The sequence below is a fragment of the Leptidea sinapis genome, chromosome 23 (genome assembly GCF_905404315.1).
Source record: "Leptidea sinapis chromosome 23, ilLepSina1.1, whole genome shotgun sequence".
Classification (NCBI taxonomy): Eukaryota; Metazoa; Arthropoda; class Insecta; order Lepidoptera; family Pieridae; genus Leptidea; species Leptidea sinapis.
This window is the reverse complement of record NC_066287.1, coordinates 4,025,761-4,041,912: the sequence shown is the minus strand read 5'-3', so window position 1 is coordinate 4,041,912 and position 16,152 is coordinate 4,025,761. Positions and strand designations below refer to the sequence as shown.

Genomic DNA, 16,152 nt, shown 5'->3' with positions numbered 1-16,152 from the left:
CGGATATTTGTATGGAATAACTGACGCAGTTTCGGCACAGTTGTCATATCATACCAAGGCCAGAGAACTCCGAGAACTTTCTTTCATAGTGGAGAAGATGCGTAAAAGTTCAAAGTTTCATCTTCGTTAGCTCAGTAAGTTTTGGCCTATCCGTTGATTGAAGAAAAAAAAATACAAATTGAATATGTACCAAAAATGCGGGATTGTGACATATGGCGCGGCTGGCTTGGGTGGAAGAGCGCTAGGAGGTACATCGAGAGGCGGGAGTTCGAATCCCGCATCGTCCATAAATTTTCATTCAAATTATATTTTTGCGATTTGCGGCAAATTAAATTATTCCCAGCAAATATTTCAAGAGCGACAATCTCAAGTGAATTTCCTAATAATATGCAATTATTGGGGTTGCCCAGGTTATAAGCAGCAAAGTAGATTCTGTAGATGGAGCCACAACCTGAGAGCATACTGAGATTTACGTATCATGTGGCATACGGACGGTTGGCTTAATTGGTAGAGCGCTGGGACGTTACCCGAAAGGCGCGGGTTCAAATCATACGGGACAAACATTAATTTTTATATATAGAAAATAATATTCTAGTGATGTTTGTTTTGCGCACCGTAACAGACGTCACATTGACGTCATCAACGTCCTGACATAATGTAACCGGGTAGTACCTACATGTTTTTATAATTATTGAAGTTACATGTTCTGACAGCTTTCGTTTGTTCCAGGTGGCGCAGAATGCTCTGGAAGTACTGACAGCGCTGGCGGAGCAGATGGGACCGGAGTTCTCCTACTACGTGCCGAACGTTCTACCGCATATTATTGACAGGTATCACTCTCATGATACTCTCTTTGTCCACTTATCAGCCTTAACAGGCATGATATCCGAATCATGGTGGACACCCTAACTCATAGGTTCTCAACGTGGGCGTTAACGCCCCCTTGTGGGCGTTTGAGACTTTCGGGGGGGCAGTAGAAGACCCAGAGAAAATTAGGGGGCATTGAGATGGCGCAGATGGGGCGTGGGTAGATTAAAAAATATAGCCTAAAAAGGCAAAAAAATACACGAAAATACTCCAGAAAAAAACATATTCTCAAAGTGGGCGGTGAGCAAAATAAGGTTGAGAAACTATGCCCTAACTGGTCACATTACTAAACAAGCATTTTTTTTTACAATCGGCGTAACGGACAGTGCTAAGTGCAGACCAGCACATGACATGTACTGGACATGTAAAAAAATCCCCTTTTCTTTTTCCATTGTTATTAAAGCATTTTAAGCAAATTAAAGCCTTATTTATATTATCTTCTTTAATATTATATAATTTTGAGGATATTTATCGTTCACTCACTCTATCTAGGTGATAGATTTTGACTATGTGATTAAGTGACCTAAGCTCTTGAATAAAATTGGATGTCTCTGTAACCTTATTTTACTAAAATTATTTGCTCTAAATAGTGACTTTAATTTTTATAACACTAAAAGAAGAAGCTTCTTCTTCTTCTATAAAATAATAAATTCCTTATAACCTATTCTCGTAGCCTTCATAACGTACAAAATAGTTTTGAGGGTAGATTTTTAAATTTATTTTGATTTTAGTTTACTTTTTTATTTCTATAATATCCCAGCAGCAGCTGTGGCTTAGTCTTTGAATAAATTAAAATCATTTTCTAAAAAATCAAATATTTTAAGTCCAAAACTCTCATCATCTCATAAGAAGTAATTTATAAACATTTGTTCGAGCATATTTGAAACTTTGATCGACATGGGGATGAAGTAGGATGTTAAAGTTTGCAGGGAAATACTATTAAAGAGACTGTTCACAATGACTAGGAATATCCGCTGTATCGTAGGAGAGCGCTGAGCGGTCGTAAAGAGCAGTTTGTGTGTCGGAAGGTGTCTAACAAGGCTCGTTTGGCTGTGCATGAGTTTATGAGAGCGTTAAAAAGTATGTTAGGAGTTAAACTGAGTGACAGGATAAAAAATAGTGAGATAAGGAAACGGTTTTTTTTATGGAATAGGAGGACAAACGAGCGTACGGGTCACCTGTTGTTAAGTGATCACCGCCACCCACAATCTCTTGCAACACCAGAAGAATCACAGGAGCGTTGCCGGCCTTTAAGGAAGATATACGCGCTTTTTTTGAAGGTATCCACGTCGTATCGTCCCGGAAACACCGCACAAGGAAGTTCATTCCACAGCTTTGTAGTACGTGGAAGAAAGCTCCTCGTAAACCGCACTGTGGAGGACCGCCACACATCAAGATGGTGAAGATGATATCCTAACTTGTGGCGTGTCGTGCGAAGGTGGAATTCGGCGGCAGGAATTAGGTTAAACAGCTCTTCGGAACACTCCCCGTGATAAATGCGGTAGAAGACACACAATGAAGCGACGTCCCCACGCAACGCCAAGTGATCCAGCCGTTCACAGAGTACTGGGTCCCCGACGGTGTGGTCTGAAAGAAGATGTCGTGGCAAAAATTGAGAAAGGAGAGATGGTTTGGCCATGTCGATGGGAATGAATGAAGAACGATTGACATAAAAATGGTTAAGGCGATTGTGAATGAAAGTGTTGGAAAGCCTAGGTCTTGAAAAAGGCTAGGTCAAGAGTACCCTAAACCGAAGAGCATGTATGAAGGGAATAATGAAAGTGGACGAAGCGAAACAAGTATGCAAGGATCGTAGCAAGTGGAAAGAAGTGATCTCTGCCTACCCCTACGGGAAAGAGGCATGATTATGTGTATGTATGTATTTACTAATACATGTCCGTAAATAATGTGATCACTTACCATCAAAACCTCATACATCTCCCTGTATAAATGTACCAATCGGCCTGCTATCCATTGATGCATACGATGACGCGTCTTCGAAACAATACGACATTGTCTTGAATTAGTTAATTCTTCCGTGGGAGTGGTCGGCCAATGATAATCAAAGCTCGGGAAGGTTACGTATCAAAGTAATATTTTTAAATAAGGAGATGGGAGGATGCCCGGTTGCTCAATTGATTAAAGCCGGTCAAGACCGTGTCGGTACCGCGCTACCAATGCGCAGTACGGAATTCGATCGTTAATTATAATACTAACTACTGCCCGTGAATTCTTGTACATTAAATACGAAACGCGCTCCTTCTGAAAATCTTTTTTTTTTCTATTAAACTAAGGGACGAGACGAGCAGGACATTCAGCTGATGGTGATTGATACGCCCCGCCCATTGCAATGCGCATGGCACATAGCTCGAAGGTGGTGGTAGATGTAAAGAAAAGCAAAACATGAAAAAAGTGATTTTAAATTTTCATTTGAAGGACTCTAATTTAGGAATGATTATAATTTTTCATGTTTTTTAAATTCGTATTATTTGAGTTTTACTAGTGGGCGTATTGTTATTGATTTTTTTGCATCGTTTCAGATTAGCGGACACTAAGGAGGGGGTTCGCATAGCGGCGAGAACTTGTCTCTCGGCGCTCGGCGAGTGCAAGGCGGTTCCGCCGCGCGTTCTGCTCGCGCGTCTTTCACCTGCTCTACAGCATAAGGGCGCTCATACACGCGAAGAAGCGCTTAAATGTATAGCCGCACTATTGCACACGTGAGTACAGCAATTTGGAAAATATATTTTAACTGCACATGACATGTGCTCTGCTGTACCTACCTACATGAAATAAATCCCCTTTTATTTTTTTATTTTATATAATATTATATAATTTTGACGATATTTATCGTTCAATGACACCATTCCTTGGGTTTAAGGCATTTCTTATAAGAAGAGGTGATAGATTCTGACTTTCACTATGTGATTTGGTGACCGAAGGTCTTGATTAAAATTGAATGTCGCTCTTAATAGTGATTTTAATTTTTATAACACTAGAAATAATAAATTCCTTATAACCTATTCTAGTTGCCCTCATAACATACACAATAGATTTGAGGGTAGATGTAAAAAAATTATTTTGATTTTAGTTTAGTTTTTTATTTCTATAATTAATATGCCAGCCCCTGCTGTGGCGTAGTCTTTGAATAAATTTAAATTAATTAAATAAATATCATATCCTATTTTTTTCAAAATAGGATATATATTGAAAGTCCAAAACTACCACCTATTCTAATCGAAAAAGTATGCCTAAGACCTTAAATAATATCTCTTAATTAACAATGACACAATACATTATTGTTTATTTATTTTTCTTAATTAACATCAAAAATTATTCGAAAGTATTCTAAGAAAATTAATGCCTTTCTACAGTCGTCTTGTAATCATTTCAGGCACGGCGCGACTGAACTTCAACTGCGCGGGTCCATGCCGAACATAGCTGCCCTCCTCGCAGATCCCAACTCGGCAGTGAGGGACGCTGCCCAGCAGGTGCTATTGGATGTGTACAGACACGTTGGTACGTATATATGTCATATCAGTCGTAGGCTGCATTTAGTGCTCGACGACCGACGGTCAGCCATGACGTCGGTCGAGCGTAGCGCGTGCCATGAAAATAATTTAGCGTAAAATTATTATTCCATTTTCAACCTCTTTAATATGTGCAAGTGTGTGCACGCAAACGATTTCGGAGTAAATTATGGAGGAGATATCTTATTTACCCAATTACTATAGAGCGTCAAATTGAAGGATCACTTATAAACTAGCTGAGCCGACAGACGTTGTTCTGTATATAATAAATAAAATAATGTTTTTATATGAATTTGTCAATAATATATCATAACATCAAAAATTACTTCGTAAAATATGCACCCTGCTGTCGTAATGAAATTGTTTCACAGCAGAACTGTCAAGCCGTGCGTCAATAAATCCTCTCATAGAAATTATGTAGTGACACATCAGAGGAAAAACAAATTTGTTGTTTTTATTTAATTTAGCAGCATTTTCCTATTTATTCACCTTTTAAACCTTCTCTGGACTTCCACAAATAATTCAAGACCAAAATAAGCCAAATTGGTCCAGACGTTCTCGAGTTTAAGCGAGACTAACGAACAGCAATTCATTTATATATATATAGATATTGGAACATGCCAGAACACGAATTTTTGTTTACGATTCTTGATGACGATTATGACGTTACATAAGCGCGCGTACGGTCGGTCGCTCGGTCAGCGTCGAACTGAACGCACATATTTGTCCCCATAGCGCGTCAGCGGATCAACGAGCTTGACCGACGATTTAGTAAAGGTGTTGCTGAGATCAGCTGGCATTTTTATCACGGCTCCACTAAGTAACAAACTTAGTGGAGCCGCGATAAAATATATTGTGGATGTTGGTACATATCTAACTTCCTCCCACGTACAACTAAACTATGGAATGCATTGGAAGTTACACGAGGAAGCGTGCGGTGTTTCCGGGACGAAATGACATGGGTATATTCAAAAAAATCGCGTATACCTTCTTTAAAGGCTGGCATCGCTCCTGTGATTCCACTGGAGTTGAAAGAGAGTGTGGGTGGCATTGATCACATAACACTAGGTGACCCGTACGCTCTTTGCCTCCATAAAAATTTATGGTTTTATTATATGGTCCCAGAAAATATACTGTTACAAAATTCAAAGGAAATTTGTTAAATGATATTATAGATAGATCTAGTAAAGGTTTATTTATAACCTAATTACTTTCTAAATGATAGCACAGATTGCGAATGGAGTGACCCACTATTTAAATAATTTATTATTATTTACCTGCTGTAAGAAAACTGTTTGTAAATAGAAAGAAACCTGCTCAGTTAATTGAGCGCGTTCTACTCAGGTCTGAGCCATAAGTTTTTTAATAGTAGGTAGTTTGTTTAGGTAGGGTAGTTTGTAATATTCAAAAAGCGATTAAAAATCCTTTTTTGAATAAAATTATAACTTTACGTGACCCGTACGCTCGTTTGACTTCCATGTAAAAAAGGATATTTCATAATTGATTCCTTTAGATTTTTTTTGGTGTCAGATAAACCCCTGCCACGGATTCAGAAACAAAACACGTAAAGAAATACCTCTAAATTTATGTCGTATACAGTTTATTGCTATGCGAAATAGCCCCCCATGCCCGGCGGCCTATTACACTAATACGGTAGACTTACTGGCATTGCAGGTGACTCAAATATCAACATTGGGAAGAACTCTCGACTTTTTCGTCTGACGTAGAAATACGGTAATCTACCGTACGGGTACCGTAAGGGTACCTCTACGATACGGTGTCCATATAACATGTGTTTTCTTGTACCGCGATTTCAATCGCCTTTATAACAGGGTCATTCTGCCATATAACACGAGGATTTCCTACATTCATATTTCTATACTGTGAAATTTATAACGATATGTACAGTTCATAATTAGGTTCGCATCCTTTTGCACCTTAATAAAACAGTAAAACTAGGCAATCAATTGGAAATTCTTGTTACGAATTATGATTAATTATTATTATAACGTTAAAAAACGCGTTATACAGAAAAATCGCTGTAAAGCGTCGTCCTATAACATTATACCGCATTATAAGGGGGATTACCTGTATTTATTATTTCGTAATTATTACCCTGTTTTATTTTAGGTGAAAGGTTGAGGTCAGATCTGCGCAAGAAGGAGCTGATACCGGCGCAGAAGATGGCGCTGCTGGAACAAAAATTTGATGAAGCAAGAGAAGCTGGCCTACTGTTGCCTTCAGGTGAGCACAGTCCATATCGCTTCCACTAAGATCTCCAGCTGATCCGACAGACGTTGTTCTGTCAATAGAAAAAAAATGATGTTAGGCAGTAGTCGGCAAACTTATTAAACAAATAGCCAATTATGAGGGGTTTATAATAAAAAAAAAAAATTGGGAGCCAAATCTGCTTGTTAATTAATTATTTATTATACTATGGAAAGTATGATTCCAAATTCTTATCAATAAGATGATTTCTCAGTTGATAAGTTGATTTCTCACTCTTGATAATATTCATGCTTGAAAAAAATTTTTCGCACAAATATGTAGAACCGAAAATTGAAAGAACAGCAAAAGCGAGCTTTTTCAGCTGTCTGCTGTCTTCTCCAAGTCATTCAAAACAGACCACTTGTGTTGTGAACTAAGATTACATTTTTCCGACTCTAATATTTCAAAAGTCCTTCTTTTTGCATCCGGCAATTAAATTTCAAAGCTAGTATTGTGCCAGAGCCGCAATTGAGGTGCCAAAGGGCCACATGCGGCTCTCTCTCTGGAGCCGACCATTGCCGACCACTGATGTAAGGTATTCGGGAATAATATAGTCTAAAGTGAAGTCGGTTACACCGTACGTATATGCGTACATAGTATATGTTTAGAATGTAAGTTGCTTATTAATAACAGGTAGGAGGTGACTCAGAATAAACTATAGCGTTATCCGAGACAGTCGTCTGTTATTCATCTGAACCATCTCCCCGCACTTGAAAACCCATCGGATGTGTAACCAAAGTTAATGAGTTAAAAACAAAAATGTAGTTCTGAATGATTCTATAATAAAATGATAAGTATCGTATTTTTGTAAACAGCTTTTATATTAACGCTTTATAATTGCCAATTTTTAAAGTATTAAAATGGATATAGTATTTTATCCTTAAGAGAAAGACATATGCTATCGTGGACTTTTCTGTGAGTTACATAATTCAAATTTCTTTATTGATACCAAAATTATGACAATATAATTGGTTAGGACCTTCTTTTATATTTTCACTGTACATTATTTTATTATATCTCAAAGGGCTTAGACAGTCTTGGTTGAAAGCTCCCAGACGGCTTATTTTTTCCGACACGTCCAACAAAAATCATTGAATGTATGTAGAGAAAATTCATTCCTATTTTCTTAGTAACCCTTGAATGTGAATTTCATGTGTATTTATTATTGTGATGTTATAAATAAAGTGAGTTGAAAACTTAAAACGTAACAAAATATATCTTTTACTTCAGAACAACATTTTTTTTAATTAAGTGGCTGATCCTAAAAACTATACAAAAACTTAACAAATTGTATTCTTAAACCTTCCCCGAGAACCACAATATTATTGGTGGTGAAAACAGGATGAAAATCGGTGCAGTAGTTTTTGAGTTTGTCACGGACATACAGACAGACGCGGTGATGGACTTTGTTTTATAATATGTAGTAATATTAGATTGAACATGCCTTAATGGTTCAACGATAGCTATCTAATAGATACTTTAATGGCGAAGTTCCTTTAAAAACTTTGTTATATATTAAAAGTTGCAGTATATAATCACAATATGTTATATATATATATATATATATATATACAATGAAAACGGTGTTTGATTGAGGCTCAATCACGCCTAAACCACTAATCGTACCGATATGGAACTACCACCATTCGATGCGAAAATTCTAGTATGTTTTTGTTGTATTTTAATAAGATAAATAAAATTTATAATTTATTTCCTTTTAAAATTCACCCAGCGAAGCGGGTGGGAACGGCTAGTTGAATTTATAAATAAAATTGTGAATTATATCCTCGAGCGCACACAATCGTTGAAAACTTTCAATGATTATCTGTCACTTGACTGATTAGTCAGATAATTCTGACAGAATTTGGCGAGTCAACATCTGAGGATCTCGTGTGGAAATTTTGCAAACGCAAAATTTATTAAAGTGGAATCTTAGCGAAACATACACTCAAGAAAACTCACAACGTTTGGAGTCTCTAACTCCTAATTCAATGATATACTGTTTTCGTGAAGGAACTTTCCGATATTGTACTTTTAACTCAAAAATGTGTTCAGGAAATATTTGATGATACAGTTCTTGAAACAACTGTGTATATTAAAAGGCCCGAATTACTTTTGGCAATTTTAATATGTTGTAGAAAAAATGTATTGTTCTAGGTTACCTTATTTTAAAGTATAACGATATTTTTATATTTTTACTCATCATCAATATTATAAAATCTTTCTTGCTATAATATCCAGAATCTAACAAAATTTTTATTTCAGCACTGGCGGGCACAGACGAGGCAGATTTCGTGAGTCGAGCCGTGAAGCGAACCATGACGATACCGACGTCGGCTCGCAGTCGCGATGGAGACAGCGGCGCATCTACGCCCGGTGCGTATACGTGCACGCACTCACGTACACTTACTACAACTATACAACTACTAGTAAAATAAATGTATTTACAGCAACGCAATGAATATTAGCATAATTATAATTAAAAGAACATCAAGCCTATGTGAGAAACCTATCGAGAATTGCAGCATAGGGTTTCCCGGACAAATAATTTATAAAGTAATTCTGTAAACCTTCGCAGTACGCAATAGTAAGATGATTCGACACGTTATAACCGAAATAATCCAGTCTAAACAATCTTAAAACTCGAATATCGAAATAATATAATTTTAAAATTATAAGTTATAAGTTTAATATTATTTAAATAAAAGTAGCTTCGTTTAGTACACAGACCCAAACGAAACTAAAAATCAATTTTGGCGGTTATCCGTTACTACTTCATACCCAACATAATATCTGAATAAACCGTGTTACTTGCCAGTTCTGTCTTCAACATAACTTATCTACAACTAATTAAACCAAGACGTAGCTTGTCACGCACACTAAAGTATTAAACCTGGCCTGTTTTTATCGGTTACAGTCTAAAGCAAGAGATTCTATCTCAACGTATAAATTTAATACATCATTCTATATTCTTGACTATTTCATCTGTAGCATCGCATAATGCTTTACTAATCTGTAACTTTCACCTCATCGCTCATAATTAACATGACCGTAGCATGTGAGGTGCGACGAGGGGCCGCACTGTACTTGCAACCGTCCGCCAGCAGGAAGCCGCCGCCACCCACAAAGCTCAACAGCGCCTCCAGCGGTAAGTTCTACAACTTATTAACAATTTGGTGGTCATTTCCTTCTCATACCTCTATCGCGCTTGGACTAGTTTTCGAACAATATTGCCAAGCATAATAGTTAAAATATATTGTATAAATAGAACTCTTCTAGGACTCCTATCAGTATGGGGGTACCACAAGGGTCTATTCTTGGTCCGTTCCTTTTCCTTATTTACATAAACCTATAGAAAAAAACACAAGGTAGTATTGTTTGCGATTGACGCTTTCTATAACTTATTAACACTTTGGTGGACATTTCCTTCTCATAAATAAATCGCGCTTAGACTAGTTTTTATACAACTCATGTCGCTATACTATAAAAGGAACTGTGCTCGATTTTACGATTTCGCGTTTAAATAATAGAATTTAGATGCTCGTGATGTGGATGGCAGGAGATCTTCTGGAACTGCCTATCAGTATCAGGTCTAAGGTACAAGGGTCTATTATTGGCCCATTCCTCTTCCTTACTTACATAAATGATTACTTAACCTGATATAAAAAAAAATCACATAGTTGTATTGTTTGCGGATTTGTTAGTCATATTCAAAGTGAAAAGACGCCAAGTTTCATATGACGAAGCAAATAAAGTTCTATCTGTCATCGTTTAGATTAGCGCCAATAATGTGCGGGTTGTAGTTTTTGACGTTAAATTAGTGATTGTAAATCCTATATAGAATATAATATCTGTACTTATTTGAATATGTGCAGTATTGCCATTACGCAATTATGCCCGCAAACCACTGGTTAACGCGATAGGGGAACCGACAGTATCATGATCAATGCACCACCAAAAAATTCTCAATGCGAGTAAAGAAGTTTTCACTACAATAGTTATTTATGCAACTGTTGTGTAATAAGAGGTATTAAAACACGAATGCGGGTTTGGATAATAGTATCACATGAGTGTTTTAATACCTAATTATCAACAAGACGTTGAGACAAGACACAAGAGTTGCATACAAGACTTTATCTATCTAGCCATAATAAGAATCCTCTATAAATATTCTGAAACAGTTAACTTACTGCTAACATTAAAACAGCCAGTCCTGGTAGTAACCTAATATCATCCATATAAATTAACTAAGTATTATTTTTTATTATACACTAAAATATTATATACTTCTGCAGCGTTTAAAATATCCGGCGGTGTGATGTCAAAACTTGAATCACTTATTTTTTCAAGAAAAATGGCGGGGATTCGAATAACATACTTTTTTTTACGGCGCGCGACTTTCTGGTAGTGTGGAACGCGCGTAAACGAAAATGTCTTTTTTTTTTTAATTCATTCAGATACTACGCATCGAGCAATAAGAATGTTGCTGTCTGTTGAAACTCTTTGCGCATGAAGGGATCGAAAAAAAACAAAGGAGTGTTGTTATGAAATTCAGTACAACATTACAACACTCGTTTGTATGATGTAATGGTTATTAGAACACTGGGTGTTTTAATGTTGGCAATAAACTAACTGTTTCAGAATCTTTAATAGAGGATTTAAAGCATGGGTGTAGATTTTAGTGTAGAAAGAACATTTTGGTTTACGCGCGTTTCACACCACCAGAACTTCAAGCGCCGTAAAATAAAGTATTTTTCTTCGATATTTTTATTGTTTTGTTTACAAAAAATGAGCTATTAATTTCCAAAAGAACATAATATTCAAGTTAATTTTAATTATTGCACTATACAAAATGTAAATTACTACTAAAATAAATAATTGTTTCATTAATACTTATTTTATTTGTATATAATCAGTAACGAATGATATTAGGTTACTGCTAGGACTTCAGTTCCAGAATTTTTTAGAGGATTCATATTCTGGGTGTAGATAAAGTCTTGCATGCAACTGTTGATAATTAGGTATTAAAACACTCATGTGATACTATTATCACATGAGTGTTATCCACATTTGTGTTTTAATACCCCTTATTACACAACAGTTGCATAAATAACTATTAATACATGATTTAAAGCATAAGTGTATATAAAATTATATGAATACACGATATCCTCAGTGAGCAGTAGCGGCGGCGGAGGCGGAGCGGAAGCGGGGGCAGTGGGTGAGGGGGCTTTTGAGGCTGCATTCGCGGCCGCTGCGCCCGCGCCTGTGTACGGCGCGCGCGGGCTGGATGACGTGTACCGGCACGCCGCCGCCATGTTGGGAGACAAGAGCGCCGACTGGGAGAAGCGGGTCGACGCGGTGAGTACGGTTGAGGCTGGATGACGTGTACCGGCACGCCGCCGCCATGTTGGGAGACAAGAGCGCCGACTGGGAGAAGCGGGTCGACGCGGTGAGTACGGTTGAGGCTGGGTGACGTGTACCGGCACGCCGCCGCCATGTTGGGAGACAAGAGCGCCGACTGGGAGAAGCGGGTCGACGCGGTGAGTACGGTTGAGGCTGGGTGACGTGTACCGGCACGCCGCCGCCATGTTGGGAGACAAGAGCGCCGACTGGGAGAAGCGGGTCGACGCGGTGAGTACGGTTGAGGCTGGGTGACGTGTACCGGCACGCCGCCGCCATGTTGGGAGACAAGAGCGCCGACTGGGAGAAGCGGGTCGACGCGGTGAGTACGGTTGAGGCTGGATGACGTGTACCGGCACGCCGCCGCCATGTTGGGAGACAAGAGCGCCGACTGGGAGAAGCGGGTCGACGCGGTGAGTACGGTTGAGGCTGGGTGACGTGTACCGGCACGCCGCCGCCATGTTGGGAGACAAGAGCGCCGACTGGGAGAAGCGGGTCGACGCGGTGAGTACGGTTGAGGCTGGATGACGTGTACCGGCACGCCGCCGCCATGTTGGGAGACAAGAGCGCCGACTGGGAGAAGCGGGTCGACGCGGTGAGTACGGTTGAGGCTGGGTGACGTGTACCGGCACGCCGCCGCCATGTTGGGAGACAAGAGCGCCGACTGGGAGAAGCGGGTCGACGCGGTGAGTACGGTTGAGGCTGGATGACGTGTACCGGCACGCCGCCGCCATGTTGGGAGACAAGAGCGCCGACTGGGAGAAGCGGGTCGACGCGGTGAGTACGGTTGAGGCTGGGTGACGTGTACCGGCACGCCGCCGCCATGTTGGGAGACAAGAGCGCCGACTGGGAGAAGCGGGTCGACGCGGTGAGTACGGTTGAGGCTGGATGACGTGTACCGGCACGCCGCCGCCATGTTGGGAGACAAGAGCGCCGACTGGGAGAAGCGGGTCGACGCGGTGAGTACGGTTGAGGCTGGGTGACGTGTACCGGCACGCCGCCGCCATGTTGGGAGACAAGAGCGCCGACTGGGAGAAGCGGGTCGACGCGGTGAGTACGGTTGAGGCTGGATGACGTGTACCGGCACGCCGCCGCCATGTTGGGAGACAAGAGCGCCGACTGGGAGAAGCGGGTCGACGCGGTGAGTACGGTTGAGGCTGGGTGACGTGTACCGGCACGCCGCCGCCATGTTGGGAGACAAGAGCGCCGACTGGGAGAAGCGGGTCGACGCGGTGAGTACGGTTGAGGCTGGGTGACGTGTACCGGCACGCCGCCGCCATGTTGGGAGACAAGAGCGCCGACTGGGAGAAGCGGGTCGACGCGGTGAGTACGGTTGAGGCTGGGTGACGTGTACCGGCACGCCGCCGCCATGTTGGGAGACAAGAGCGCCGACTGGGAGAAGCGGGTCGACGCGGTGAGTACGGTTGAGGCTGGGTGACGTGTACCGGCACGCCGCCGCCATGTTGGGAGACAAGAGCGCCGACTGGGAGAAGCGGGTCGACGCGGTGAGTACGGTTGAGGCTGGGTGACGTGTACCGGCACGCCGCCGCCATGTTGGGAGACAAGAGCGCCGACTGGGAGAAGCGGGTCGACGCGGTGAGTACGGTTGAGGCTGGGTGACGTGTACCGGCACGCCGCCGCCATGTTGGGAGACAAGAGCGCCGACTGGGAGAAGCGGGTCGACGCGGTGAGTACGGTTGAGGCTGGGTGACGTGTACCGGCACGCCGCCGCCATGTTGGGAGACAAGAGCGCCGACTGGGAGAAGCGGGTCGACGCGGTGAGTACGGTTGAGGCTGGGTGACGTGTACCGGCACGCCGCCGCCATGTTGGGAGACAAGAGCGCCGACTGGGAGAAGCGGGTCGACGCGGTGAGTACGGTTGAGGCTGGGTGACGTGTACCGGCACGCCGCCGCCATGTTGGGAGACAAGAGCGCCGACTGGGAGAAGCGGGTCGACGCGGTGAGTACGGTTGAGGCTGGGTGACGTGTACCGGCACGCCGCCGCCATGTTGGGAGACAAGAGCGCCGACTGGGAGAAGCGGGTCGACGCGGTGAGTACGGTTGAGGCTGGGTGACGTGTACCGGCACGCCGCCGCCATGTTGGGAGACAAGAGCGCCGACTGGGAGAAGCGGGTCGACGCGGTGAGTACGGTTGAGGCTGGGTGACGTGTACCGGCACGCCGCCGCCATGTTGGGAGACAAGAGCGCCGACTGGGAGAAGCGGGTCGACGCGGTGAGTACGGTTGAGGCTGGGTGACGTGTACCGGCACGCCGCCGCCATGTTGGGAGACAAGAACGCCGACTGGGAGAAGCGGGTCGACGCGGTGAGTACGGTTGAGGCTGGGTGACGTGTACCGGCACGCCGCCGCCATGTTGGGAGACAAGAGCGCCGACTGGGAGAAGCGGGTCGACGCGGTGAGTACGGTTGAGGCTGGGTGACGTGTACCGGCACGCCGCCGCCATGTTGGGAGACAAGAGCGCCGACTGGGAGAAGCGGGTCGACGCGGTGAGTACGGTTGAGGCTGGGTGACGTGTACCGGCACGCCGCCGCCATGTTGGGAGACAAGAGCGCCGACTGGGAGAAGCGGGTCGACGCGGTGAGTACGGTTGAGGCTGGGTGACGTGTACCGGCACGCCGCCGCCATGTTGGAAGACAAGAGCGCCGACTGGGAGAAGCGGGTCGACGCGGTGAGTACGGTTGAGGCTGGGTGACGTGTACCGGCACGCCGCCGCCATGTTGGGAGACAAGAGCGCCGACTGGGAGAAGCGGGTCGACGCGGTGAGTACGGTTGAGGCTGGGTGACGTGTACCGGCACGCCGCCGCCATGTTGGGAGACAAGAGCGCCGACTGGGAGAAGCGGGTCGACGCGGTGAGTACGGTTGAGGCTGGGTGACGTGTACCGGCACGCCGCCGCCATGTTGGGAGACAAGAGCGCCGACTGGGAGAAGCGGGTCGACGCGGTGAGTACGGTTGAGGCTGGGTGACGTGTACCGGCACGCCGCCGCCATGTTGGGAGACAAGAGCGCCGACTGGGAGAAGCGGGTCGACGCGGTGAGTACGGTTGAGGCTGGGTGACGTGTACCGGCACGCCGCCGCCATGTTGGGAGACAAGAGCGCCGACTGGGAGAAGCGGGTCGACGCGGTGAGTACGGTTGAGGCTGGGTGACGTGTACCGGCACGCCGCCGCCATGTTGGGAGACAAGAGCGCCGACTGGGAGAAGCGGGTCGACGCGGTGAGTACGGTTGAGGCTGGGTGACGTGTACCGGCACGCCGCCGCCATGTTGGGAGACAAGAGCGCCGACTGGGAGAAGCGGGTCGACGCGGTGAGTACGGTTGAGGCTGGGTGACGTGTACCGGCACGCCGCCGCCATGTTGGGAGACAAGAGCGCCGACTGGGAGAAGCGGGTCGACGCGGTGAGTACGGTTGAGGCTGGGTGACGTGTACCGGCACGCCGCCGCCATGTTGGGAGACAAGAGCGCCGACTGGGAGAAGCGGGTCGACGCGGTGAGTACGGTTGAGGCTGGGTGACGTGTACCGGCACGCCGCCGCCATGTTGGGAGACAAGAGCGCCGACTGGGAGAAGCGGGTCGACGCGGTGAGTACGGTTGAGGCTGGGTGACGTGTACCGGCACGCCGCCGCCATGTTGGGAGACAAGAGCGTCGACTGGGAGAAGCGGGTCGACGCGGTGAGTAGGGCTAGCTAGACAATTAATTATGGTATTAAAGAATAGTGATGGTAAGTTGATCACCACCGCCGATGAAGGGAGGTTAGGTTAACAGCATTGTAATGCAATAAATACCAGTGGGAGGCTCCTTTGCACAGGATGCCGGCTAGATTATGGGTACCACATCGGCGCCTATTTCTGCCGTCAAGCAGTAATGTGTAAACAATACTGTGTTTCAGCCTAAAGGGCGCCGTAGCTAGTGAAATTGCTGGGCAAGTGAGACTTAACATCTTATGTGTCAAGGTGACGAGCGCAATAATTGTAGTGCCGCTCAGAATTGTGGTGATACGCCGTGCCCATTACAATGCAGTTCCGCTCAGATTTCTTCACTCAAGTATGTACGAAGGAAACAATAGCTG

The 16,152-nt window shown here is 44.0% G+C and overlaps 2 protein-coding genes across 4 annotated transcripts in view; one reads left to right on the top strand and one right to left on the bottom strand.

The window, feature by feature from the left end:
- LOC126971377 (uncharacterized) overlaps positions 1–16,152 on the bottom strand; it is a 453,035-nt gene that overhangs the window by 332,762 nt on the left and 104,121 nt on the right. The window lies entirely within an intron of this gene.
- LOC126971327 (CLIP-associating protein) overlaps positions 1–16,152 on the top strand; it is a 92,626-nt gene that overhangs the window by 23,358 nt on the left and 53,116 nt on the right. For all 3 annotated transcript variants that reach the window (XM_050817565.1, XM_050817564.1, XM_050817563.1), the window contains exons 4-10: positions 730–830; positions 3,408–3,584; positions 4,259–4,383; positions 6,525–6,638; positions 8,928–9,038; positions 9,718–9,810; positions 11,839–12,023. In XM_050817565.1, coding sequence (XP_050673522.1) covers positions 730–830; positions 3,408–3,584; positions 4,259–4,383; positions 6,525–6,638; positions 8,928–9,038; positions 9,718–9,810; positions 11,839–12,023 — 906 coding nt within the window. The remainder of the gene's footprint in view (positions 1–729; positions 831–3,407; positions 3,585–4,258; positions 4,384–6,524; positions 6,639–8,927; positions 9,039–9,717; positions 9,811–11,838; positions 12,024–16,152) is intronic.